At 41.4% G+C, this 27,627-nt stretch overlaps 1 protein-coding gene across 1 annotated transcript in view; it reads right to left on the bottom strand.

The window, feature by feature from the left end:
* Positions 1-8,802: 8,802 nt before the first annotated feature.
* LOC126412543 (myogenesis-regulating glycosidase) overlaps positions 8,803-27,627 on the bottom strand; it is a 237,326-nt gene continuing 218,501 nt past the window's right edge. Inside the window, exons 10-11 of the mRNA XM_050082188.1 lie at positions 25,266-25,577; positions 8,803-10,496 (exon numbers count right to left, since the gene is read on the bottom strand). Of these exons, the coding sequence (XP_049938145.1) occupies positions 10,179-10,496; positions 25,266-25,577 (630 nt within the window). The 3' untranslated portion in view covers positions 8,803-10,178. The remainder of the gene's footprint in view (positions 10,497-25,265; positions 25,578-27,627) is intronic.

Here is a 27,627-nt window from a genome sequence, read left to right as displayed (position 1 = left end):
GAGAGACTGTAACAACCCCGGCAGTCAGTGAATTCCTGACGACGATGGCGGAGATGGCCATTGAAAGCTCAAGGATTTTATTCGAATTGACGCTGTTGGAAAACCAAGAATGTTTTATTCAAATATGACTTTCACTGAAGAGATCTTAGCACCTACATCTACATAAATACACTCCTGGAAATTGAAATAAGAACACCGTGAATTCATTGTCCCAGGAAGGGGAAACTTTATTGACACATTCCTGGGGTCAGATACATCACATGATCACACTGACAGAACCACAGGCACATAGACACAGGCAACAGAGCATGCACAATGTCGGCACTAGTACAGTGTATATCCACCTTTCGCAGCAATGCAGGCTGCTATTCTCCCATGGAGACGATCGTAGAGATGCTGGATGTAGTCCTGTGGAACGGTTTGCCATGCCATTTCCACCTGGCGCCTCAGTTGGACCAGCGTTCGTGCTGGACGTGCAGACCGCGTGAGACGACGCTTCATCCAGTCCCAAACATGCTCAATGGGGCACAGATCCGGAGATCTTGCTGGCCAGGGTAGTTGACTTACATCTTCTAGAGCACGTTGGGTGGCACGGGATACATGCGGACGTGCATTGTCCTGTTGGAACAGCAAGTTCCCTTGCCGGTCTAGGAATGGTAGAACGATGGGTTCGATGACGGTTTGGATGTACCGTGCACTATTCAGTGTCCCCTCGACGATCACCAGTGGTGTACGGCCAGTGTAGGAGATCGCTCCCCACACCATGATGCCGGGTGTTGGCCCTGTGTGCCTCGGTCGTATGCAGTCCTGATTGTGGCGCTCACCTGCACGGCGCCAAACACGCATACGACCATTATTGGCACCTAGGCAGAAGCGACTCTCATCGCTGAAGACGACACGTCTCCATTCGTCCCCCCATTCACGCCTGTCGCGACACCACTGGAGGCGGGCTGCACGATGTTTGGGCGTGAGCGGAAGACGGCCTAACGGTTTGCGGGACCGTAGCCCAGCTTCATGGAGACGGTTGCGAATGGTCCTCGCCGATACCCCAGGAGCAACAGTGTCCCTAATTTGCTGGGAAGTGGCGGTGCGGTCCCCTACGGCACTGTGTAGGATCCTACGGTCTTGGCGTGCATCCGTGCGTCGCTGCGGTCCGGTCCCAGGTCGACGGGCACGTGCACCTTCCGCCGACCACTGGCGACAACATCGATGTACTGTGGAGACCTCACGCCCCACGTGTTGAGCAATTCGGCGGTACGTCCACCCGGCCTCCCGCATGCCCACTATACGCCCTCGCTCAAAGTCCGTCAACTGCACATACGGTTCACGTCCACGCTGTCACGGCATGCTACCAGTGTTAAAGACTGCGATGGAGCTCCGTATGCCACGGCAAACTGGCTGACACTGACGGCGGCGGTGCACAAATGCTGCGCAGCTAGCGCCATTCGACGGCCAACACCGCGGTTCCTGGTGTGTCCGCTGTGCCGTGCGTGTGATCATTGCTTGTACAGCCCTCTCGCAGTGTCCGGAGCAAGTATGGTGGGTCTGACACACCGGTGTCAATGTGTTCTTTTTTCCATTTCCAGGAGTGTACTTTGCAACCCACTGAGAAGTTCATGGCAGGGGACACTTAACATGCTACCACACGTTACAGTTTCTTCTCACTCCAATCATGTACGTATTGTGGGTAGAATGACTTGTTAAATGTTTCTGTGCATGCTGTAATTAGTCTAATTTTATCTTCACAATCCCTATGGGAGTAATAAATAGAGGGCTGAAGATTATCTCTAGATTCTTCACTTAATGCTGATTCTTGAGATACTGTAAGTAGGCTTTCACAAGATAATTTAAATCTATCTTCAAAAGTGTGCCAGTTCAGGATTTCAACAGTTTCATGATACTCTCCCATGAGTCAAAAAAAGCTGTGGCCATCCTTAACAAGTTACTGTCTAGAATTTATGTATGATGTTTTGCATTATACTACTTTATCAACACTTTTAAAGGATTAAAAGAAGTTAAATGGATTTGCAGTTCACATACTTCCATATTCAAAGGCAGGCAATAAGGAAATGGAGTTTATATTAGTGACAGCAAAAACATTTTACACAGGATAGGAAGGCTGTCAAGCCAGTGGACATGTTATGTACCAGGGTACATACATGTTCCCAGCCAGGAGATAAATCCAACATTCATAGTTATTAACTAGATCCTATCACAGTTCCTTCACCTAGCATGTGACAGTCAATTAAGAGTTGTCTCACAGATAAAAGCTGTTATCATCAGTGATTTACTAAAATGGATAAGTTGCTAAAAGAAGATGTGTATTAAAACTGAACTCCAAATATAATTACAGGGCCATACTTCAACACCAATAAATCACAGTTTCATAAAGAAATTGCTATGTTTACACAAACTACAACTGATATTTGCTGTACTGATTTTTTGTAAAGTGCTATGCATCACAAATGCATAGATATATTTTGACAACAAAGTATGGAATTTTTTATATCAGTAGGTTACTTTCTCTGTACGATCCATTAACTGATGTTACTTCCAAATCATGAGAGATATTTCATTATTAGATATTTTTGATCTTATTTTTGTAGTCCTGAAGATTTGTTTATTTTAAATTACCTTTTTTCACTCATGCATTCCTTACTCATAGATCTCAGGTCTTCTCTACAACACACAGGATTTTACTCTTGCTTTAGCACTTCTCATTCTTCCTCTACATCAGTTCTAGCTATTAATTCCACAATGTCATGACTATCAAAGTTTCCTGCTGCCAAGTCATAGAGTACTGTAGTTTGTATGCAGACAGTATGTGCAGTCTTATTTTACTGCTCCCAAATTTACTTTTTCAAAAGTTACCTGAATTGCACCTGGATGCTTTCTACAATGAGACCATGACTTACTGAAAAAGTGTCGATTTTCTAATTATGTCATTGATTACACTGATATCCAAAAGGTGTCCATTATTATGAAATGAGAAAATATTTGCTGAACAGGTTTTTGGATGGGTTACAGAACATGGTAAAGCTTAATGACAAGATGTCTGCCACACAACAATCTCAACAATGTAATTAGTTGGAGGTGAATATTTCAAAATGTAAAATATCAACAATGAAAAATTATGATGTACTAAAACAGTTAATAGGTAATACGGTCACCCTAGTTGCAGCCCGTGTTTGGCAGCAAAATGGCTTGCTCACTGTGAGATACGTCAAGATTTCTTTGACAGTTAATCCCATTCCCACGACAGACATGAGTGAAGGGCTGTAATACTCCTCTGTGGCACTTGATAAGCTGAAACTTACCCATTCTTTATCCACAGAACTCAGCTTCAGATACCTTGTTAGCCAATCAAAGTGGACAATATAGTCATGTCTGAAAAATTCACCCATGAGAACAGCTTAATGTAGACAGCCCTTACTGTTCTTGAAGATGTTGTCTGAGCTAATTGCACTTTCAAAAAGTCACACATGTCCTTATGGTTCTTCACATGTGTATCTCTGTGGATTACATACATTTCTTTAATGACTAATGAAAATGTTAAGCTTTGTACACCTGCCCTACATAAGGCCTTCAATACCAAGTCAACCACCACCAAACTTGTCTCCCTCCACAATGTCCATATGACAGCAACAGCCAAATATGGTAGTTCCCCAGTAGGTAAACATGAAATGGGAATCATTCACTAGGATTCATCTGTGAATAGCACATTCCTTCATTCAGGCCCAATTCCAGAGTTGCTAGCTCTACTGCAAAAAGATATGTCTCTGCAATGCCATGAGTGTGACGTATGAGGGTCGTTCAATAATCAAACAGTCAAAAATATATAGTCTAGGCAATGTCTAATGCACAGAACTGAAACTTTTTTATGTGTTAGTAGCAACCTTACAGAGTGCATTAGTCATCTATGTGATTAATATTTATGTAAACATAATACGTTAAATTTTAGTTATAAGGCATGCCTGCCAGAAGAAAGTACTTTTGAAGAACAGTGTTCTGTGACCTGAGTTTTAGTGTCAGAAAGTGTATAACTGTCAGTAATATTCTCTCAGCTGAACAAATACGAGGACAGTAGTTGTATGAACAATGTGGGGTTTTGTGCATAGCTGCAGACATGTAACTGGTGGCCACCTCTACAGATATCTGATAGCAGTATTGAAGTATTGATCTTGGCATTGCAAGCTCATATTGATTCATTTACACAAGAAGACAGCTTTAGTTAGACAACTCATTCCATTGTTCATAACAAACTGAATTACTGCAAGATGGGTTCCCAGATACCTTACCATTCATCACAAAGAACAGAGATTTTATATCTGTGTCGAGCTAAAAAGTAATTTCAGTAACCCAGGTAAGGCATTTTGGGATAGGACATTAATGTGTGATGAAACTTTGATAAATTGTCCTGAGGCTGAATCAAATCATCAAACCACACAGCAGAAACACACTCAATTGCTGTTCATAAGAAATTCAAAATGCAATCATTAACCTTCTTTTGCATGTCCACAGTCCAGTTTTCTTTGACTCCTGGAGGTAAAATGCACTCTCAACAGCCTATACTACTCAGGCATGACTGAAAACAAAGTCAGCCTCATACTGTAAAGGAAATTTCCAGGATGGCAGATGAAAGGCAATCTTCTTCCAGACAATGCTCAACCTTGTACAGCATAACTGATCCAGGAGCTATTAGTAAACTGGGTTGGGAGTTCCTACCTCATCCTCAGCATAGCCCTTATCTTACCACTTCAGATTTTCATCAGTTTTTTCCCCATTAAAGGAGCTTTTGTGGCATCAAGTTCAGCAGCAGTGAAAAGGTAAAGGAAAAAATTACATATCTGGTATCAAGAACAAGGTAAAGACTTCTCCACTGAGAGATAAGAAGACTCATAAGAAGACAGGGCAAGTGCATAGAAGTTGGTGGAGACTATCTGGAAAGGTAGATAAAAATTGTGCTAATTTAATGAATCACATTTGCTGCAGAGCTATTTCTCTGTTTAATTACTAAACTACTTCCCATGAACCATGGACCTTGCTGTTGGTGGGGAGGCTTGCATGCCTCAACGATACAGATAGCCATATCGTAGGTGCAACCACAACTGAGGGGTATCTGTTGAGAGGCCAGACAAACGTGTGGTTCCTGAAAAGGGGCAGCAGCCTTTTCAGTAGTTGCAGTAGTTGTAACACTAACCAAAATGGCCTTGATGTTCTGGTACTGTGAACAGCTGAAAGCAAGGAGAAACTACAGCCGAAATTTTTCCCAAGGGCATGCAGCTTTACTGTATGATTAAACGATGATGGCGTCCTCTTGGGTAAAATATTCCGGAGGTAAAATAGTCCCCCATTTGGATCTCCGGGCGGGGACTACTCAAGAGGACGTCGTTATCAGGAGAAAGAAAACTGGCGTTCTATGGATCGGAGCGTGGAATGTCAGATCCCTTAATCGGGCAGGTAGGCTAGAAAATTTAAAAAGGGAAATGGATAGGTTAAAGTTAGATATAGTGGGAATTAGTGAAGTTCGGTGGCAGGAGGAACAAGACTTTTGGTCAGGTGAATACAGGGTTATAAATACAAAATCAAGTAGGGGTAATGCAAAAGTAGGTTTAATACTGAACAAAAAATAGGAGTACAGGTAAGCTACTACAAACAACATAGTGAACGCATTATTGTGGCCAAAACAGACATGAAGCCCATGCCTACTACAGCAGTACAAGTTTATATGCCAACTAGCTCTGCAGTTGAAAAAAAAAATTGATTAAATGTATGACGGGATAAAAGAAATTATTCAGGTAGTGAAGGGAGATGAAAATTTAATAGTCATGGGTGACTAGGATTCAAGAGTAGGAAAAGGGAAAGAAGGAAACATAGTAGGTGAATATGGATTGGGGTGAAGAAATGAAAGAGGAAGCCGCCTGGTAGAATTTTGCGCAGGGCATAACTTAATCATAGCTAACACTTGGTTTAAGAATCATGAAAGAAGGTTATATAGATGGAAGAACCCTGGAGATACTAAAAGGTATCAGATAGATTATATAATGGTAAGACAGAGATTTAGGAACCAGGTTTTAAATTGTAAGACATTTCCAGGGGCAGATGTGGACTCTGACCACAATGTATTGGTTACGAACTGTAGATTAAAACTGAACAAACCGCAAAAAGGTGGGAATTTAAGGAGATGGGACCTGGATAAACTGAAAGAACCAGAGGTTGTACAGTTTCAGGGAGGGCATATGGGAACAATTGACAGGAATGGGGGAAAGAAATACAGTAGAAGAAGAATGGGTAGCTTTGAGGGACGAAATAGTGAAGGCAGCAGAGGATCAAATAGGTAAAAAGACGAGGGCTACTAGAGAGCCTTGGGTAACAGAAGAAATATTGAATTTAATTGATGAAAGGAGAAAATATAAAAATGCAGTAAATGAAGCAGGCAAAAAGGAATACAAACGTCTCAAAAATGTGATCGACAGGAAGTGCAAAATGACTAAGCAGGGATGGCTAGAGGACAAATGTAAGGACGTAGAGGCTTATCTCATTAGGGGTAAGATAGATACTGCCTACAGGAAAATTAAAGAGACCTTTGCAGAAAGGAGAACCACTTGCATGAATATCAAGAGCTTTGATGGAAACCCAGTTCTAAGCAAAGAAGGGAAAGCAGAAAGGTGGAAGGAGTATATAGAGGGTCCCAAGGGCGGTGTACTTGAGGACAATATTATGGAAATGGAAGAGGATGTAGATGAAGATGAAATGGGAGATACGAAACTGCGTGAAGAGTTTGACAGAGCACTCAAAGACCTGAATCGAAACAAGGCCCCCGGAGTAGACAACATTCCACTGGAACTACTGACGGCCTTGGGAGAGCCAGTCCTGACAAAACTCTACCATCTGGTGAGCAAGATGTATGAAACAGGCGAAATACCCTCAGACTTCAAGAAGAATATAATAATTCCAATCCCAAAGAAAGCAAGTGTTGACAGATGTGAAAATTACCGAACAATCTGTTTAATAAGCCACAGCTGCAAAATACTAACACGAATTCTTTACAGACGAATGGAAAAACTGGTAGAAGCCGACCTCGGGGAAGATCAGTTTGGATTCCATAGAAATACTGGAACACGTGAGGCAATACTGACCTTACGACTTATCTTAGAAGAAAGATTAAGGAAAGGCAAGCCTACGTTTCTAGCATCTGTAGACTTAGAGAAAGCTTTTGACAATGTTGACTGGAACTCTTTCAAATTCTGAAGGTGGCAGGGGTAAAATACAGGGAACGAAAGGCTATTTACAATTTGTACAGAAACCAGATGGCAATTATAAGAGTCGAGGGGTATGAAAGGGAAGCAGTGGTTGGGAAGGGAGTGAGGCAGGGTTGTAGCCTATCCCCGATGTTATTCTGTATATTGAGCAAGCAATAAAGGAAACAAAAGAAAAGTTCGGAGTAGGTATTAAAATCCATGGAGAAGAAATAAAGGCTTTGAGGTTCACCGATGACATTGTAATTCTGTCAGAGACAGTAAAGGACTTGGAAGAGCAGTTGAACGGAATGGACAGTGTCTTGAAAGGAGGGTATAAGATGAACATCAACAAAAGCAAAACGAGGATAATGGAATGTAGTCGAATTAAATCTGGTGATGCTGCCGGAATTAGATTAGGAAATGAGACATTTAAAGTAGTAAAGGAGTTTTGCTATTTGGGGGGCAAAATAAATGATGATGGTTGAAGTAGAGAGGATATAAAATGTAGACTGGCAACGGCAAGGAAAGCTTTTCTGAAGAAGAAACATTTGTTAACATCGAGTATAGATTTAGGTGTCAGGAAGTCGTTTGTGAAAGTATTTGTATGGAGTGTAGCCATGTATGGAAGTGAAACGTGGATGATAAATAGTTGAGACAAGAAGAGAATAGAAGCTTTCGAAATGTGGTGCTACAGAAGAATGCTGAGGATTATATGGGTAGATCACATAACTAATCAGGAGGTATTGAATAGAATTGGGGAGAAGAGGAGTTTGTGGCACAACTAGACCAGAAGAAGGGATCAGTTGGTAGGACATGTTCTGAGACATCGAGGGATCACCAATTTAGTATTGGAGGGCAGTGTGGAGTGTAAAAACCGTAGAGAGAGACCAAGAGATGAATACACTAAGCAGATTCAGAAGAATGTAGGCTGCAGCAGGTACTGGGAGATGAAGAAGCTTGCACAGGATAGAGTAGCATGGAGAGCTGCATCAAACCAGTCTCAGGACTGAAGATCACAACAACAACCCTTGTACACTGCATACCTCATTCTCTTTAACTGTTTAATTAAGGCCAGATATCAGCTTTGTGTGGGATAACTACATTTATATGCATCTTTCAACATTTAGCAACACTTTCAACACTGCTGAAACTATAGTCACTCCCTGACCCACTACAACCTATCTAAAGTTCAAATGCTGCCGATCAAGTTCCCAATGGCATCTTCATGGAACTATGCTTTAAATTTCACTAAAAGACTATAGTCTCCTTGCAGTAAAAGTACTTATATGACTGATGCAATGTGAGTACAATTCTATGCTTTCTACTTTTCTTTAAAAAAAGGTGTGCACCTAATCAAATTACAGACCACTCCTTTATTAAAAAGGTGTCATCGTTCTGGTTTTGTGGTAAATTCTTGACAGTCTTTCGCAGTCATTGTTCACAGTTTCCGATTCCATTTTCTTTTTTTCCAAATTACACTTAACAATTGGGAACAACTCTAAATCCTAACAAAAATGAATGTATTACACCTCACAGAAAAGGATTAAAAAATGTAAAACAATTAGAGGAACAAAATTGTCATATATTTGCCTATGACTTTCAATATATTTATAATACTATGTCACAGTGTTTAAAAATTAAGACTCTTCAGTGACAGATGAAATTAAAACTTGAAGCTACATCAAAATGATTAACATATCCATGTAGAATAATTGCTGTGTCTTTTAGAACATTTTCTCTAATTTTTAAAAAATATATTTGTGAATATGCTAACTTTCACAGTTCATTTTCTAAGGAGTATAAGACTCTTCAGTTACATCTCTTACATGGTTCTTATTTCACTAAGTCATTTTACTTTGAGTAATGTTTAGCATTTAAAAATAACAGAGTATTATAGTTTAAATATTCTGTGCATATATCTGATGGAAGGTTTAAACACTACAGCAAACTTTCTCACTTGTCTGACTTCTGATAGCAAATATGAAACTACACTTTCTGTGTAGTTGTCTTTTGCATTTATATTTTACCATATGTAACAATAATTATGAAAACAATTCATGTCACCAATGAAACATCAACTATCACAGATATGTAACAAGCACATAAGTATTTTCCAGTCCCAGTCTCTTGGTTCATAATAAAAACAATGCCACTCTCATTATAGTAAAACTTCTTAAAAATACTAATGACTTTAAAGTGTAAAAATATTATGTAATTGCTTCATCAGTGTTTCATGAAAACTGGACCAACAGTCCAAGTAGAAACCTAACAGTGAACTTTTAATGTGGTCACTGTAATTGTTAGCACAAACATTGTTTTTGCATGCTTCATAGAAGAATCTTCTGTTATCTGTTCTCAGATTTGAACCAGTGCCTAGTGAGAGCTAAATAACAAAACTTCATGTCAGTTCATGAGATTCTGTTGTCTCATTTATTTTCTTGGTTTCTGTAAAAGAGGGCTGATGACATCTCCCAGTGTACAACTAATATTCTTGATCTGGATTTTTCTACAAAAGACATATTTAAAATTACATATATCAACATAATCTAGGAGACAGGAGAGATGAAGACACACATATTCCTGAGTAGCACACCACCATTTCAGGTACATGATATGGAATGCTTTAAGTTTCTAACAAACATTTGAAGTCTTGAGATGCTATGTAAAACACTACCAAATAACATGACATCAGACAAAATTGTTACACTATCAAAAACTGTTTAGAGCATTCATATAGAAGGCACTTCATGCTTTTGATATATTTCCCCTTAACTTGTGAAAGAAATGAAATCACTCTGAGCAGTCTGAGAACTCCTCTCATTACATTTTGAGTAATATTTTTACTTCATGCTTTTTATTCATTTGTACTCTTCCAAGTAAGGAGACCATTTTTATGAAGTTCTCTATCAATCATCATGGTAAAATGATATGAGAACTTTAAAACCGAGTGTTGTCTGGCATCTTCATGAAGTAGGCAATGTGGTCAGGGCTAACATGGTAATGGTGCAGCCAGCGACTGCCCTTGCGCAGGCTCCCATCAATTCCATCTCTCCAGACACCTGCAGGAAGGTAGACTTCTCGATGCACAGCACCAGGCTCCAGTACTGGTGCCACAAGTATCTCATCACCAACAGAGAACTGATCTAGCACACGATGACAGGTGTGATCTGCTGGATCCAACATCCATAGAGGTCGGATGACTGGTAGGCCTGACACCAGGGCCATTTCTGTGAACTTCTTCAACACTGGAGTAACCTACAAGAAGAAATATCACATGCTGAGCAATGGGAAGAAGACCGTGGGAAACAAACCAAGGACAAAGAGACCAAATTAAACTGGTTAAATAAAAAAAAAAAAAAATTAGTTTATCTTCATACCTGTGAATGTGTATGGGGTTAGATTCATAGAGAGAATAGTATGAACGAATAAATCATAAAAAACTAAGCAAAAATTACTTCACTATGAAATAAAATAAACACAGTCTGTTCAAAAATGCACATGTATGAAAGCAAAGTGTTCTGCCTGATAACATTCAACACACATTGCTCTGCCCTGTGCATTGTCAAATGTGTGAATTGTCCTTGGTATGCTGTCCACAGAGTGTCAAGACATTTCTGATCAAGCTTGTTACACTATTTGGTAGCTTCCCTCCTCAGTAGGAAAAATATAATAAGCCCAGTCTCATGAGAAACATGTAATGGATCACTAACTGAAGGCATTTTTTTCAGAGAGACTGAAATATGCCACTGCCAAACCCCTGTTTGAGAAAGATGGTATGAAAGACGTCAATAACAACCAACTTATTTCATTGCTGAGCTCATGACACAATTTTTGAGAAGGTGATGTGTTCTAGAATGGTATCTTACCTTTCAAAAAATAATATCCTCAGCAAATTACAGATTGGTTGTCAGAAGAGCTACTCGCTGAGAATATATTTACATGACCACTCACCAAATTTTACAAGCATTAAATAATAAAATAGTGATGGTAGATATTTTCTGTGACCTATCTAAGGCATTTTACTGTGTGAATCACAATATTCTACTACATAAATGGGCATTTTAAGGAACTGATAGTATAGCCAATGAATGGATAATGTCAAATCTAACAAAAACAATGCAGAACGTTGTACTTAGTAATTCAGCTAATATAGTAAAGGGGCTGAATCTGAGGTCCACCGCTGTCCCTCATTACGTAAAGAATCTTTCATCTAATACATAAAAAGCAGAATTAGTTCTTTTTGTGGATGACACTAGTATTGCAATAAATCCAAGGATACACACAGAAACAGAAAAAATGGTAAAAAATGTTCTTAAAAGGATCACTGACTGGTTTTCTGCCAATGGTCTCACACTCAATTTTATAAGGACACAACATATTCGGTCCTGAACATCTAGGGGTACTACAACAATGATAAGTGTAACATATGGTGAGTAAATAACAAATAAGACAAACTCCAGAATTCATAGTTGTACATTTTACTGCGAATTTAAACTGGAAAAAGCACATTTTGGAACCCATAAAACAACACAGTTCCCAAATACAGTAGTTCCACTTACAATCACTGCAAAACTTGGGGAGATACAAATCAGTATGTTGACACGTTTTGTATATTTTCATTCAATAATGTAATATGTTCTATAGTAACTCACCTTTCAGAAAGAAAATTTTCTATGTCAAAAACATGCTGTGAGATAACATGTGGTACTCATCCATGATCATCTTGCAGACAACTGTTTAAAGAGTTGGGCATTCTGAATACTGCTTCACAGTATATTTACTCCCTCATGAAGTTCATTGTAAATAATCCACTGCAGTTCAAAAGGAACGACATTGAATGTAATTACTATACCAGAAAGCAATATGACATTCATTACTCCACAATAAGGTTGTCTTTATCACTTACCTAGTGATATAAAATATCTGACAGACAGCGAAGTAAAATTTGAAAACAAACTGAAAAAGCTTCTCTGTGATTATTCCTTCTATTCCACAGAATAATTTCTGTTATTGCAATGCATAAAAGGTGGTGCATAGGAATTACTAACTCACATCTATATGTTCAGCATGTAGCTATATTTAAAAATTAATTTGTGATGTGAATGTAAAATGACTCATTGACATGCAAAATAATCCATGGAACATGAAACTAACTAACTATATAACTAACTAATCAAACAATGGAAAATCCAGGATGGAATGTAACAATACCAGAGAAGGAAAGTTGCCACTCACCATATAGCAGAGTTGCTGAGTCACGATAGGCACAATAAAAAGATTCACACACTCATAGCTTTCGACCATTAAGTAGCTCTCTGAGACTGCAGACGAGTGTGCAAGTTGCGTTTGCACGAGTGTGTGTGCGCGTGTGTGTGTATGTGTGTCTACTGCTGACAAAGGCTTAATGGCCGAAAGGTATGAGTGTGTGAATCCTTTTAGTGTGCCTATGTGACTCAGCATCTCCACTACATAACTAACTAACTAACTAAGAACATCCAGAGTATGAGGCAGATTTAAATGATCGTGCATTGAAAGTTTCAAATGGTCTCATGCATGCCCAATCCAGTTCACATTGGCAGATATTGCAAGTTATTCCATTCCTGTCCCATGGAGGAAGTTCTTCACAAGGTGTGTTAATGCATAATCAACTCTAACAACAAACCCATTGTCAAAATACTGACTATACAATGCAGTGGGAACACTGATTTGCATCAGATCACCAAAGTTAAGTGCTGTCAGGCTTAGCCAACACTTGGATTGGAGATTGTCCTTGTCTGCTGTGCGCTGTTGCAAAGCAGAGCACATTCAGCCCTCATGAGGCAAAATGAGGAGCTACTTGACTGAGAAGTAGTGTTCTGGTCACAGAAACTGACAACAGCCAAGAGAGTGGTGTGGTGTTTACATGCCCCTCCATACCCACATCCAGTGATGCCTGTGAGATGAGGATGGCATGGCAGACATTTGGTAACACTGGGCCTTCATGGCCTGTTTGGGTGGAGGTTTCCTTTTTTTTTTTAGTTAAATTGCTCTACATCCTTCCTTATGCTCATTTGGACTTTTTTCAATCAATGTCTGTCAATCTGTCAATAAAACTTAGATTTCTCTTAAGACTGTGATACTATCTTTGGAGTGACTGACAAAGTTATACTGTCTGTCAACATGTATTACAAGCTGAAGGTCAGCTGTCAGACATTTCACCAAATGCTGATTATATTCAAGTCTTCCTGCAGTTCATACAAATTTGTTAATGACATAACCTTGTCAAGGGAAAATTGAGAAGCTGGAAACTTATTGAAACTAGAGTTACTCTCATCAAGCAAAAGGATGACATGTACTCTTTTTTTGTATGCTGGTCGTATCCAGCAGCCATTTGCATATCTCATCAAATGTCTGAATTTTATTCTATATGAATCTAACATTTAAAATGTTTTGAATGATTTTATTTTTTATTTAATTTCTCCCTTGTTCCAAGTGTACATTTCTAATGGCGCGGCCCGACAAAGAAAACTGAAATGCCCAGAAGAGGGGGAGGAAACAAAATGAAACCTTATAGACTGAGAGGGTATGTGATCTTAGTGTAGCGATTACAAAACTGAGTCAAATTTTACAGAGAACTTGGCAGTACAAGCTAACATATCAGTATGGTGTTGCACCCCCTCTGACCTGGATGCATCCACTAATTTGGTTGGTAGGGGTGTCATAATGCTGTTGTTTCCCCCCATAAGGCAAGCTAGCCCACAACTATTTTCTCTGATTCTTGATATCCTGGATACTGGCAATGGGTCAGAGATAACATTTATGCTTATCCAAGAAATGTTCTACTTGGGACAGATGTGTGGATCTTTGTGGCCATGGGAGTATCTCAACATTGTCCACACATGCATCATGTGTGGGCAATGACAGGTCTTCTGAAAAATGGCCCTATGATACAGTCACATGAGAGATAATGCATGAGGATGCACCATATCCGTGATATACCATTGTGCTGTTAGAGTTCCCTCAGCCACTACCAGCTGTGAGTTGGAAACAACCAATGGCTCCCCACACCATGACACAAAGAGTGATTCCACTATGCCTCTTCAAATCATTTGAAGAACGGGACACCTCCCCAGGTCACCACCTTCTTACTGATGGTGGTCATTTGGCATAATACAGAACCACAATCCTTCACTGAACACAATGCAGGGCCATTCATCTGCAGTCCATGCTTCCTGGTTATGCTACCACTCCAAATGTGGCAGTTTGAGTTGTCACGTCAATGGCAGTCTTTGCATGGGACAGCAATTCCGTAGTCCAACCGCTAGTAGTCTCTAACCAAAGGTCTGGGATGACACAGAATGTTCCAGGGAGAACATTACTTGCTCTCAGATGGCAAGCACAGATGTGAATGGGTTATGATATGCATGGCACTCAATATGGTGATCCTCCCTGGTCAGACTTTGTAAACTGGAACCTTGACTATGAGTATGCTTGCCATCACATTATCATGCAGTCCTAAGTCATGTCTGAATACCATTTGAATATTGCTTGGTTCAAGCAGCCTACCAAATGGAGACCCACACAAGGCACCTTTCAAACTCTGTCAGGTGATGATAACACTGTCTCACATGAGTATATGAAAACTCAACATCTGATGCTGTTCACATATCTTATATATTCTACCAGTCTGGGGAACAACACTAAACACCAACAAAGCTAATGCACTCTGATGGAAGTTGTACATTATGTGTTCAAAAGTATCTGGGCACCCCCAAAAACATACGTTTTTCATGTTAGGTGCATTGTGCTGCCACCTACTCCATATCAGCGACCTCATTAGTCATTAGACATCGTGAGGCAGCAGAATGTGGTGCTCCGCAGAACTCATGGACTTCGAATGTGGTCAGGTGATTGGGTGTCACTTGTGTCATACATCTGTACGTGAGATTTCCAAAGTCCTAAACATCCCTAGCTCCACTGTTTCCAGTGTGATAGAGAAGTGGAAATGTGAAGGGATACTACAGCACAAAAGTGTACAGGCCGACCTCGTCTGTTGACTGACAAAGACTGCCAACAGTTGAAGAAAGTTGTAATGTGTGATAGGCAGACATCTATACAGACCATCACACAGGATCCACTGCAAGTATTAGGACAGTTAGGTGGGAGGTGAGAAAACTTGGATTTCTTGTTCAAGCAGCTTCTCATAAGCCACACATCATGCCGGTAAATGCCAAATGACGCCTAGGAGCATAAACATTGGATGATTGAACAGTGGAAAAATGTTGTGTGGAGTGATGAACCACGGTACACAATCTGGTGATCAGATGGCAGGGTGTGGGTATGGTGAATATCATCTGCCAGTGTGTATCGTCTGCCAGTGTGTGTAGTGCCAACAGTAAAATTCGGAGGCAGTGGTGTTATGGTGTGGTCATGTTTTCATGGAGGGGCCGTGCACCCCTTATTGTTTCACATGGCACTATCACAGCACAGACCTACATTGATGTTTTAAGCACCTTCTTGCTTCCCACTGTTGAAGAGCAATTTGGGGATGGCAACTCTATCTTTCAACATGACTGAGCACCTGTTCATAATGCACGGCCTGTGGCAGAGTGGGTACACAACAATAACATGCCTGTAATGGACTGGTCTGCACAGAGTCCTGACCAGAATCCTACAGAACACATGTGGGATGTTTTGGAATGTCGACTTCATGCCAGGCCTCACTAACTGACATCGATACCTCTCCTCAGTGCAGCACTCTTTGAAGAATGGGCAATCATTCCCTAAGAAACCTTCCACCCTGCGCGAGTGGAAGCTGTCATCAAGGCTAAGGGTGGGCCAACACCACATTGAATTCCAGCATTACTGATGGAGGGCGCCATGAAGTTGTAAGTCATTTTCAGCCAGGTGTCCAGATACTTTTGATCACATAGTGCATCTTTCACATAAAATTGCAATTACAGTCATTTACTTATCAACCACTGGTGTGTATGTGTAAGAAGTTACATTGACATCCAGCAATGCCTTCTTGGTGCTTCACCTTTTTTGTCAGGTAGTGTAATTTAACAATGAAAAAACCTTTAAATTTGAAACAAGTATAGTATTATATGAGCCCATGAAGTGTGAAAGAAATAGTTCCAAGGTTCAGTATTAACCTCAAATATTTGGGTCATGGTTGGAAAGTTGGAGTTAGACTGTGGTGTGAGTAAGAAAAAAATATCACTGTCATGTTTCTTTCTATTGGCTGTTATTTTCTGTAATACTAATTTCTTGAGAAAAACTTGCAGTTAGCTCATTGGCAGGGACCAGTGAAAGAACCACTGGGTAATGTTTGTAACAGGCATAAGCAGAGGAAGCGTAAATTTCAGGTTAACAAAAGCAAAAATATCCTTATTTTAAAGAAGGGTGTTGTGGCAGTTAGGCAAAATGTAAAATGTGTAACAGCTTTCACGATTATTGGAAACAAAAGGTCTGGGGATCTTGAGAGAAATTTGAGTAGTGGAAAGAACAATGTCATTGTTTGTAGAAAACAGTTCGCCTGTTTAGAAGAAAGTTCAAGTTGTAGAGGTGCTTATGACATTTCACTTAGTAAATACCTATCTGAGAGTTCTTTCCTTTTCAAAAATTATCCTCCTTTTCTTTAATAAACACCCTACTTTAAAAATTTTCCATGTGGTAACCCTAGTTGAAATGTCACCTCAAGACTATACTTCTCTTTGATTAGAGATGATATGTACAGCTTGCAATTTCATACAGTTATAAGTATTTTACTGAGTTGACAACTTCTCATTGTTGACAAAAACTGGCAAAATTTTAGAGAATGATTAACTATAAAGTGTAATTATAAAAAGAAAATCATGCCATGCATGGTAAAGGGGTTCCTTGATCTCCTCAGGTTCACTCTCTCCCTCTACCCAACACACTTTGTTCAGTTTATCCACAACACTGGGCTGCCCAGCTAATGCTTCATACGCACTCTGGATATTTTCATCATCTGTGCCTTCACAAGCAGAAATTTGTAATCTAAATGCGAATATGATTCCTAATTATAACACACTGTCCCCAAAATTTAAGAATGAGCTAGATAAAGTAATGTACCAAACATTAACTACTCCATGGAGATATATTAAAGTGTGGGGTCATGTTGCTGGAGGTTTTCCAGTTGTGCACATAAAATTGGATGTGATATGGCATGAGGTCAGCATGACTATAGTGCCAAATTGGAGTGTCCCTGTAATACGAGGTAGTTGAAGGAATGGAAAAGACAGTATGTGTCAAAGAACTAAAAAGAAACAACATCAAAAGACTTACAAATACCAGAAAGAAGTTCTTTTAAGAATAAAATACCAATTTATTATATCTGTATGCAACTTCGACTTGACTTAGCAGTTTATGTAGGCATGGCATACACACAGTTGATTTTTCAATTAAATATGATTTATTGTACCATTAACTAGTTTTTGAGCCACTGCAGGCTCATCATCAGAGGGAAGTATGGTACCATGCTTTTAATTGTTTCACACTTTGTAACAATTCACTCTGTTAGTTTACTGTTACCTTTGTTCTTAATATTATTATTATCAGTTGTAGTAGTAATATATTGCCATGTTTCTACAAACAAAAGTTCAATTCATGTACACATCCCAGCTCTCAGGTTCAAATGGTTCAAATGGCTCTAAGCACTATGGGACTTAACATCTGTGGTCATCAGTCCCCTAGACTTAGAACTACTTAAACCTAACTAACCTAAGGACATCACACACATCCATGCCCGAGGCAGGATTTGAACCTGCGACCGTAGCAGTCGCGCGGTTCCGGACTGAGCGCCTAGAACCGCTAGACCACCGCGGCCGGCCCAGCTCTCAGGGAGAAGAAATAATAAAAGTTGATATTACACATATTTTTAACAGGGTCAGAACTGGAGTTCTTTTATGACGCCATTCGCCTTCAAAGATCTTAAAAATGTTTCATACACCCACGTCTAGGACCCCACCTCCCCGCAAACCATCATATGGGCGCCCTTGAGTCTGTTTCAATTCTTGTAAATATGTTATTCTATGATGTAATGCATCTCTTGTCAAAGATAACAATGCGGCTAAATGGAATGACTAGCATCCGCAAACTTGTTGTATATATACGTTCGATGTCCATTTACCATAAAACCTTTTTCGTAAACATTTTGTTAACTTAAGCCTAAATTTCCTATACTTTCGCCAGCGCAACAACCTTAGCGTCAAACTGCATTTGGTCTAGAAAATAATGTTCCGGTAATACCGTCATCCGACGACAGTCCTGCAGTGCCTCAAAAATTACTTAATCGTAAAATAAATGGTATTAAATTCAGAAATTGGCCGGTTTCGAATAGGTTTCGTGCTCTTAGGATTCCGTACAAACTTATTTATGTGTATAGACAGTCGATCCGTTCCGAGAATCGAGGGTCTCGACAGTTTTTGACTCTTATCTACGTTGATACTGGCAAGATACCGACCCAAGGGATTAAAAGACTTCCGAGAATGTTTCAATTTCAAGCTTGAAAGCGAACAACAAGTCACAAAATAAATATTTTTTTCGTATGATATAATTATAAATTAACAGTTTTAGGATATTTTTTCCTTGTTAATACTGTGTTACCTTGGTTCCTGCCAAATTTCTTGATTGGAGGTGGACGGGAAGTAACCTATATGTTTGGGTGAGCGAGGTTGCGAGTATCAAAATACGAGTATGTGACATAAATGGCCGTATCTTTTGATTGCATTGACCTAGAACAACCACTTTTTTACATCGCCAAGGAACAATAGACCCTAATATGTGACAAATTTCCACTTGATACATCCACCCGTTCCTGAGAAAAATGGTTGTGCGGAAAAGTCGGACACACAAACAGACAAGCAGACCGATAGACGTACAACAAAGTGATCCCATAAGGGTTCCATTTTTACCGATCGAGGTACGGAACCATAAAAAGAGACTGGCTGCATATCATACCTACATCCCATAAGGGTTCCATTTTTACCGATCGAGGTACGGAACCATAAAAAGAGACTGGCTGCATATCATACCTACATCCCATAAGGGTTCCATTTTTACCGATCGAGGTACGGACCCACAAAAAAGGACTGGCTGCATATCGTACCTACATAAACCGACAGTAAAATACTAAATTTAGATGACTTTCTGGGCAGAATAAATAAGAAATCAGGAACAACATGGACGAAAGAAAGGAAACGTTACCGTGTGGAGAAGTACTGGAAAAATAGCAAACGACAGAGAAAGACAAAGAACTGTCGTTACGTGATCCTGGATAGTCCATATGAAGATAAATAAAAAATGGTTCCAATACATTTTTAGGAGAGGGTGTCTCACAGCTCTCATACATTTGAAAATTTTCTTATTATCGTCTTGAGCTGTTGGTAAAGTACTTTACTTATAAAACCAGTTTCAATCGTTTGACTGTAATCAGGTTCTCATATAAAAGTATTCACAGTGCTGTCTTAGGCGAAACATAAAATCGTAATCGTCATGTGATAAAACTTGAATAATACACTGCTATCATATCGTAAGACAAATTATGTCGTCAATCTCCAGGGTGGTCCATTGATCGTGGCCGGGCCAAATATCTCACGAAATAAGCGTCAAACGAAACGTGTCTAGCTTGAAGGCGAAAACCAGATGGCGCTATGGTTGGCCCGCTAGATGGCGCTGCCATAGGTCAAACGGATATCAACTGCGTTTTTTTTTTTTTTTTTTTTTTTAATAGCAACCCCATTTATATTACATATTCGTGAAGTACGTAAAGAAATATGAATGTTTTAGTTGGACCACTTTTTTAGCTTTGTGATAGATGGCGCTGTAATAGTCACAAACATATGGGTCACAATTTTAGATCAACAGTGGGTAACAGGTAGGTTTTTTAAATAAAAATACTGAACGCAGGTACGTTTAAACATTTTATTTCGGTTGTTCCTATGTGATGCTTGTACCTTTGTGAACTTATCATTTCTGAGAACGCATCCTGTTACAGCGAGATTGCCTGTAAACATCACATTAATGCAATAAATGCTCAAAATGATGTCCCTTAAACCTCAATGCATTTGCCAATACGTGTAACGACATTCCTCTCAACAGCGAGTAGTTCGCCTTCCGTAATGTTCGCATATGCATTGACAATGCGCTGACGCATGTTGTCAGGGCGTTGTCGGTGGATCACGACAGCAAATATCCCTCAACTTTCCCCACAGAAAGAAATCCGGGGACGTCAGATCCGGTGAACGTGCATGCCATGGCATGGTGCTTCGACGACGAATCCACCTGTCATGAAACATGCTACTCAATACCGCTTCAACCGCACGTGAGCTATGTGCCGGACATCCATCATGTTGGAAGTACATCGCCATTCTGTCATGCAGTGAAACATCTTGTACTAACATCGGTAGGACATTACGTAGGAAATCAGCATACATTGCACCATTTAGATTGCCATCGATAAAATGGGGGCCAGTTATCCTTCCTCTCATAATGCCGCACCATACATTAACCCGCCAAGGTCGCTGATGTTTCACTTTTCGCAGCCATCGTGGATTTTCCGTTGCCCAATAGGGCACATTATGCCGGTTTACGTTACCGCTGTTGGTGAATGACAGTTAGTCGTTAAATAGAACGCGTACAAAAAATCTGTCATTGTCCTGTAATTTCTGTTGTGCCCAGTGGCAGAACTGTACACGACGTTCAAAACCGTCGCCATGCAATTCCTTGTGCATAGAAATATGGTATGGGTGCAATCGATGTTGATGTAGCATTCTCAACACCGACGTTTTTGAGATTCCTATTTGTCTACTACTAATGTGCGGATCAGCCGCGACAGCAGCTAAACACATACTTGGGCATCATCATTTGTTGCAGGTCGTGGTTGACTTTTCACATGTGGCTGAACACTTCCTGTTTCCTTAAATAACGTAAGTATGCGGCGAACGGTCCGGACACTTGGATGATGTCGTCCAGGATACCGAGCAGCATACATAGCAGACGCCCGTTGAGCATTTTGATCACAATAGCCATACATCAACACGAAATCGACCTTTTCCGCAATTGGTAAACGGTCCATTTTAACACGGGTAATGTATCACGAAGCAAATACCGTCCGCACTGGCGGAATGTTACGTGATACCACGCACTTATACGTTTGTAACTATTACAGCACCATCTGTCACAAAGCGAAAAAAGTGGTCCAGCTGAAACATTCATATTTCTTCACGTACTACACAATTATGTAATAAAAATGGGGGTTCCTATTTAGGAAAACGCAGTTGATAGCCGTTTGACCTATGGCAGCGCCATCTAGCGGGCCAATCACAGCGCCATCTGGATTCCCCCTTCAAGCTAGACGAGTTTCGTTGTTTGTAGTTTTTTCGTTTGATGCTTATTTCGTGAGATATTTGGCCGGTCACTATCAATGGATCACTATGTATAAAAACTGTGTTATGGAGTGTACTTAGTCCTGTTAAAACTACACTGAGGTGGCGAAAGTCATGGGACACCTCCAAACGCCGTGTCGAGCCTCCTCCTTCCTGGCATAACGCAGCAACTCGACATGGCAGTATGTTGTGCACGAACTGACCTCTCAATTACATCCCATAAATATCCGACGGGAGCCGTGTCAGGTGATCCTGGTGGCTAGATCATTTGCTCGAATTGTCCAGAATTTTCTTTAAACCAGTTGCGAACATTTCTGGCGCAGTGACATGACATCGTTGTTTGGGTACACAAAGTCCGTAAATGGCTGCAAATGGTCTCCAAGCTACCGAACTTAAACATTTCCAGTCAATGTTTAATTAGTTGGACCAGAAGACTGAGTCCATTGCATGTAAACACAGTGCACATCATTATGGACCCACCACCAGCTTGCACCGTGCCTCGTTGACAACTTAGGTCCTTGGTTTTGTAGTGCCTGTGGACACTCGATCCCCTCCATTGGCTCTTAGCAACTGAAATTAGGACTCATCTGGCCGGGCCACGTTGTTCCATTCGTCTAGGATCCAAGTGATATGGTCACAAGCCTAGAAGAGACGCTGCAGGCGATGTCGTGCTGTTAGCAAAGGTACTCGCATCTGTCGCCTGCTGCCATAGCCCATTAACACCAAAATTCGCCACATTGTTCTAAAGGATACATTCGTCGTCGTCCCACATTGATTGCTGCGGTGATTTCATGCAGTGCTGCTTGTCTGTTAGCACTGACAACTCTACGCAATTGCCGCTGCTCTCGGTCATTAAGTGAAGGCCGTAAGCCACTGTGTAGTCCGTGGTAAGAGGCAATGCCCGAAATCTGGTATTCTCGGCACACTCTTGATGCTGTAGATCGGAATATTGAATTCCCTAATGGTTTCTGAAATGTAATGTCCCATGTGTCTAGCACAAACTACCATTCTGCGTTCGAAGTCTGTTAATTCCAGTCATGTTGGACACCTTTTCACCTGAATAACCCGAGTACAAATAACAGCTCTACCAATGCAGTGCCCTTTTACAAATGGCTCAAATGGCTCTGAGCACTATGGGACTTAACTTCTGAGGTCATCAGTCCCCTAGAACTCAGAACTACTTAAACCTAACTAACCTAAGGACATCACACACATCCAGGTCCGAGGCAGGATACGAACCTGTGACCGTAGCAGTCGCGCGCTTCCAGACTCTAGTGCCTACAACCGCCCTTTTACACCTTGTTTATGTGATACTACTGTCATCTGTATATGTGCATATTGCTAACCCATGATTGTTGTCACATCAGTGTTAACACTGAACAGATTCACGCCACACATTTACACTGATATTACACTGTGATAACAGTCTATTATTCATGGTTTTACACCTGACAATAACTATTTCATACACAGAAGAGCTAAAGAAACTGGCACACCGGCCTAATATCGTGTAGGGCCCCTGCGAGCACAGAGAAATGCTGCAACACGACGTCGCATGGACTCGACTAATGTTTGAAGTAATGCTGGAGGGAATTGACACCATGAATCCCGCTGGCTGTCCATAAATCCGCAAGAGTATGAGCGGGTGGAGATCTCTTCCGAACAGCACTTCGCAAAGCATCCCAGATATCCTCAATAATGTTCATGCCTGGGAAGTTTGGTGGCCAGCGAAAGTGTTTAAACTCAGAAGAGCGTTCCTGAAGTCACTCTGCAGTAATTCTGTATGTGTGGGTTGTCGTATTGTCCTGCTGGAATTATCCAATTCCGTCGTAATGTACAATGCACATGCTTGGATGCAAGTGATCAGACGGGACGCTTACGTACATGTCACCTGTCAGGGTCATGTTGTCATGTTTGACCCACACCTTTACAGAGTCTCCACCAGCTTGAACAGTCCCCTGCTGACATGCAGGGTCCATGGGTTCATGAGGTTGTCTCCATATCAATACACGCCCATATGCTTGATACAATTTGAAATGAGACTCGTCCGACCAGGCAATATGTTTCCAGTCATCAACAGTCCAATTTTGGTGTTGACAGTGCCCAGGCGAGGCATAAAATTTTGTGTCGTGCAGTCATCAAGGGTACATGAGTGGGCCTTCGGCTCTGTATGCCCATATCGATGATGCATCGTTGAATGGTTCACACGCCACGCTTGTTGGTGGCCCAGAATTTAAATCTGCAGCAATTTGCGGAAGGGTTACACTTCTGTCACGTTGAACGATTCTCTTCAGTCGTCGTTGGTCCCGACCTTGCAGGATGCTTTTCCAGGCACACCTATGTCGAAGATTTGATGTTTTACCGAATCCTTGATATTCACGGTACAGTCGTGAATTGGTCATACGGGAAAATTGCCACTTAATCGCTACTTCGGAGATGCTGTGTCCCACAGCTCGTGCGCCACGTTCAAACTCACTTAAATCTTGACAACCTGCTATTGTAGCAGCAGTAACCTATCTGACAACTGCACCAGACACTTGTTGTCTTATATAAGCGTTGCCGACCGCAGCGCCGTATTCTGTCTGTTTACATATCTCTGTATTTGAATACGCATGCCTATACCAGTTTCTTTGGCACTTCAGTGTATTTCGCCTAATACAAAGGTCACTCCAAAGGAAATGCACACTATTTTTTTAAGTCCATGTTTTAATCTACATGTTTGAAAGTTTTACAGTGTGTGGATACATCCTTTAGGAACAATATTTTCATTTCTCCAAATAATTTCCATCCCTCTCAACTGCCTTACGCCATCTTGGAACCAGCGCCTATATACCCGCACGGTAAAATTGTGGACCAACGTGTTGGCGCCACTCTTCGGCAGCGTGCACAAGGGAGTCATTATCTTCAAACCTTGTTCCACGAAGAGAGTCTTTCAAACTTTTTTAACGCTGACACTTTTAGTATTCTGCAAACACTTTCTTCTCCTATCCCAACGTAGCGTGACAATTCGTTCACTGTGATGCATCTGTCAGCAGTCACCAGTTCGTTAACTCTCTGCACATTGCCTGGAGTGTGTGCAGTACGAGGCCTGCCGCTGCGAGGACAATCCTCAATATTGCTGTGCCCGCTTTCATCACGTAACCTGCTTGCCCACCGACTAGCTTTACTGCGATCGACAGCAGCATCTCCATACACTTTTTTAAACCTCTTGTGGATGTTTCCCACTGTCTCGTTTTCACAGCACAGGAATTCTATGACAGCACGTTGCTTCTGACGAACGTCAAGTGTAGCAGCCATTTTGAAGACATGCTGTAACGGCGCCACTCACGGGAACAGGTTGAACTAAGTTTGAGAACAAGCGGGAAGGATGTTTCTACACACAGTAATACTTTCACACATGCAGAATGAAAACTGTGTTTTTACAAAAATAGTGTGCATTTCTTTTGGAGTGACCCTCGTAATTCTGTGTGAGAATTTGATAATGGTCAGATGACAGAAGCTGGTTGTATAAATAAAGTACTGTACCAGCAGGTTAAGTTGGTAACACGACTCTTTTAAAAAAAGTGTTGTTTTTTGGATGGGAGAGAGGGCAGCACGACCTCTCTCGAATTGGCGACTTAGTACAAGTACTGACCGTCTTGGCGCGCAGTGCGGTCAGCTCCTTGGCGACGTCGACGAGCTGCTCGTCGTAGGCGCTGGGCAGCAGACGGTAGCGCACCACGGGCAGGAAGTGCACCAGCTGCAGCCAGCGGGCGTACAGCTCGCGGTCCGGTTCACCGCCGTCCGCGCCCTCTGCCTGCAGGTCTCCGCCCGCCGCCCCCGGCATCACCAGCGGGTAGCCCGCCACGCCGTACGCCAGCATGGCCGGGATCACCGACTGCAGCGCCGCCCACGTGCCTGCGGCCAGCGGCAGCGACACGAACACCGGCGCCCGCGGCCGCCGCACCTGCGTCCCGTGTTTCACTTGTCACACGGCTCGCTCACAGGCACCAGTTTTATCGGTCGATTGACCGATCGATTTCGTGGCAGCCTACACACGTTGTGACTGACTGAACTCAGCGAATACAGCGCCGCCCCATTCGTATCGCTGACAGCGAGTTATTTATACAGTTCTATTAAAATGCCCAAAACGAATTGCAAAATGATTTAGATCAGATATCTGCATGGTGCGAAAAGTGGCAACTGACCCTGAATAAAGAAAAGTGTGAAGTTATTCACACGAGTACTAAAAGAAATCTGCTAAATTTCGATTACGCGATAAATCACACAAATCTGAAGGCTGTAAATTCAACTAAATACTTAGGAATTACAATTACAAATAACCTAAATTGGAATGACCACACAGATAATGTTGTGGGTAGAGCAAATCGAAGGCTGCGATTCATTGGCAGAACACTTTAGAACTTGCAACAGGTCTACTAATGAGAATTCTTACACCACGCTTGTCCACCCTATTCTGGAGTATTGCTGTGCGTTGTGGCATCCGCATCAGGTGAGACTGATGGATGACATCGAAAAAGTTCAAAGAAGGGCAGCTCGTTTAGTGTTGTCGCGAAATAGGAAAGGTAGTGCCACAGACATGATATGTGAATTGGTGTGGAAATCATTAACACAAAAGCCTTTTTCAAAATGGTTCAAATGGCTCCGAGCACTATGGGACTTAACAGCTGAGGTTATCAGTCCCCTAGAACTTAGAACTACTTAAACCTAACTAACCTAAGGACATCACACATATCCATGCCCGAGGCAGGATTCGAACCTGCGACCGTAGCGGTGACGCGGTTCCCGACTGTAGCGCCTAGAACCGCTCGGCCACTCCGGCCGGTGGAACGGTAGAGAGACAGCTTGAAGGTGGTTCACTGAACCCTCTGCCAGGCACTTTATTTTGAATAGCGGAGTAATCACGTAGATGTAGATGTACTTGATAGTTGACACTTCACGCATTAGAGCTGGTTTCCTTCCTTCAAAGCGCTCAATGCACGCCAGAACCATCCACTGTTCCCAGACTGCCAGAACAATTGGTCATTTCACTTCCAATTCCTTGTCTGATATTCTTTCTTGATATTTCTGGATTCCCAATCACAGGTCTGCCACGTTTTATTTTATGTTTCAGCACACATAATGACAACAGCAAAACCAGCACACACACACACACACACACACACACACACACACACACACACAACGAAGCTAATGAAATACACACATTTAATACGCAGCACTAACCAAACACTACTGGCTACTTCCACACACGAAGCGATTCATTGTCACATTAACGGTAACAAGCACAGCGGTTGGCTTACATTAAATAAGCTTCGCACGACATTGTGTGAACCTGAGTTTTTTAAGACTGTAATTCATTGATGCGACTAGGTTATCGCTTCTTAACCGGGTGTTGTGTCATAGCGTAATGGTTAACGGATGCACCCGAAGTGTACTTCGTCAGCTCGAATATCATCACAAGTAACGAATTTTTTTGTTTCTAAATCTAAACAAAGAAATTTGATCATTATTTTTATTCAGTTAATTAGTTTAAATGCAATGTTTTATTTATAATATCGCGCTGCGTCATTTTCATCGCCGTATTGACTTTTTTATTTGTACTTATTTTTTCTTCCTATCAATCTTTTTTTAATTTGGAATCTGTGTGTTGCGTATAATATGCGACCAAATGCCAGCGAGGACTGCTCATCCTTGGTAACATGGCAGCTCGTGTAGCCAGCGTGAGGATGGTTACAGGTAACCAATGACAGCGAGCAATTACAGTTAGCTTTCAAGGCTGAAACTGAAATTTTTTTCTGTCTTAAGTTTCCCCCTAGAGGTTAGCTTTAATCGCTGTGAACAAAGAGATCGTGATTTTAATTCTGCCACAGATGTTCGACCGCCGTTCTGTTGGATGCACTGCACGTAACATGGTTGTGGTTAGCTTGGTACATGAGTTTAAATTCTGGGCTACAAAACGCGTCGTCTACCGTAGCCTTTGGCCACTTAAAGTA

The sequence above is a fragment of the Schistocerca serialis genome, chromosome 7, assembly GCF_023864345.2.
Source record: "Schistocerca serialis cubense isolate TAMUIC-IGC-003099 chromosome 7, iqSchSeri2.2, whole genome shotgun sequence".
NCBI lineage: Eukaryota > Metazoa > Arthropoda > Insecta > Orthoptera > Acrididae > Schistocerca > Schistocerca serialis.
This window is presented reverse-complemented; position numbering and strand designations above follow the sequence as displayed.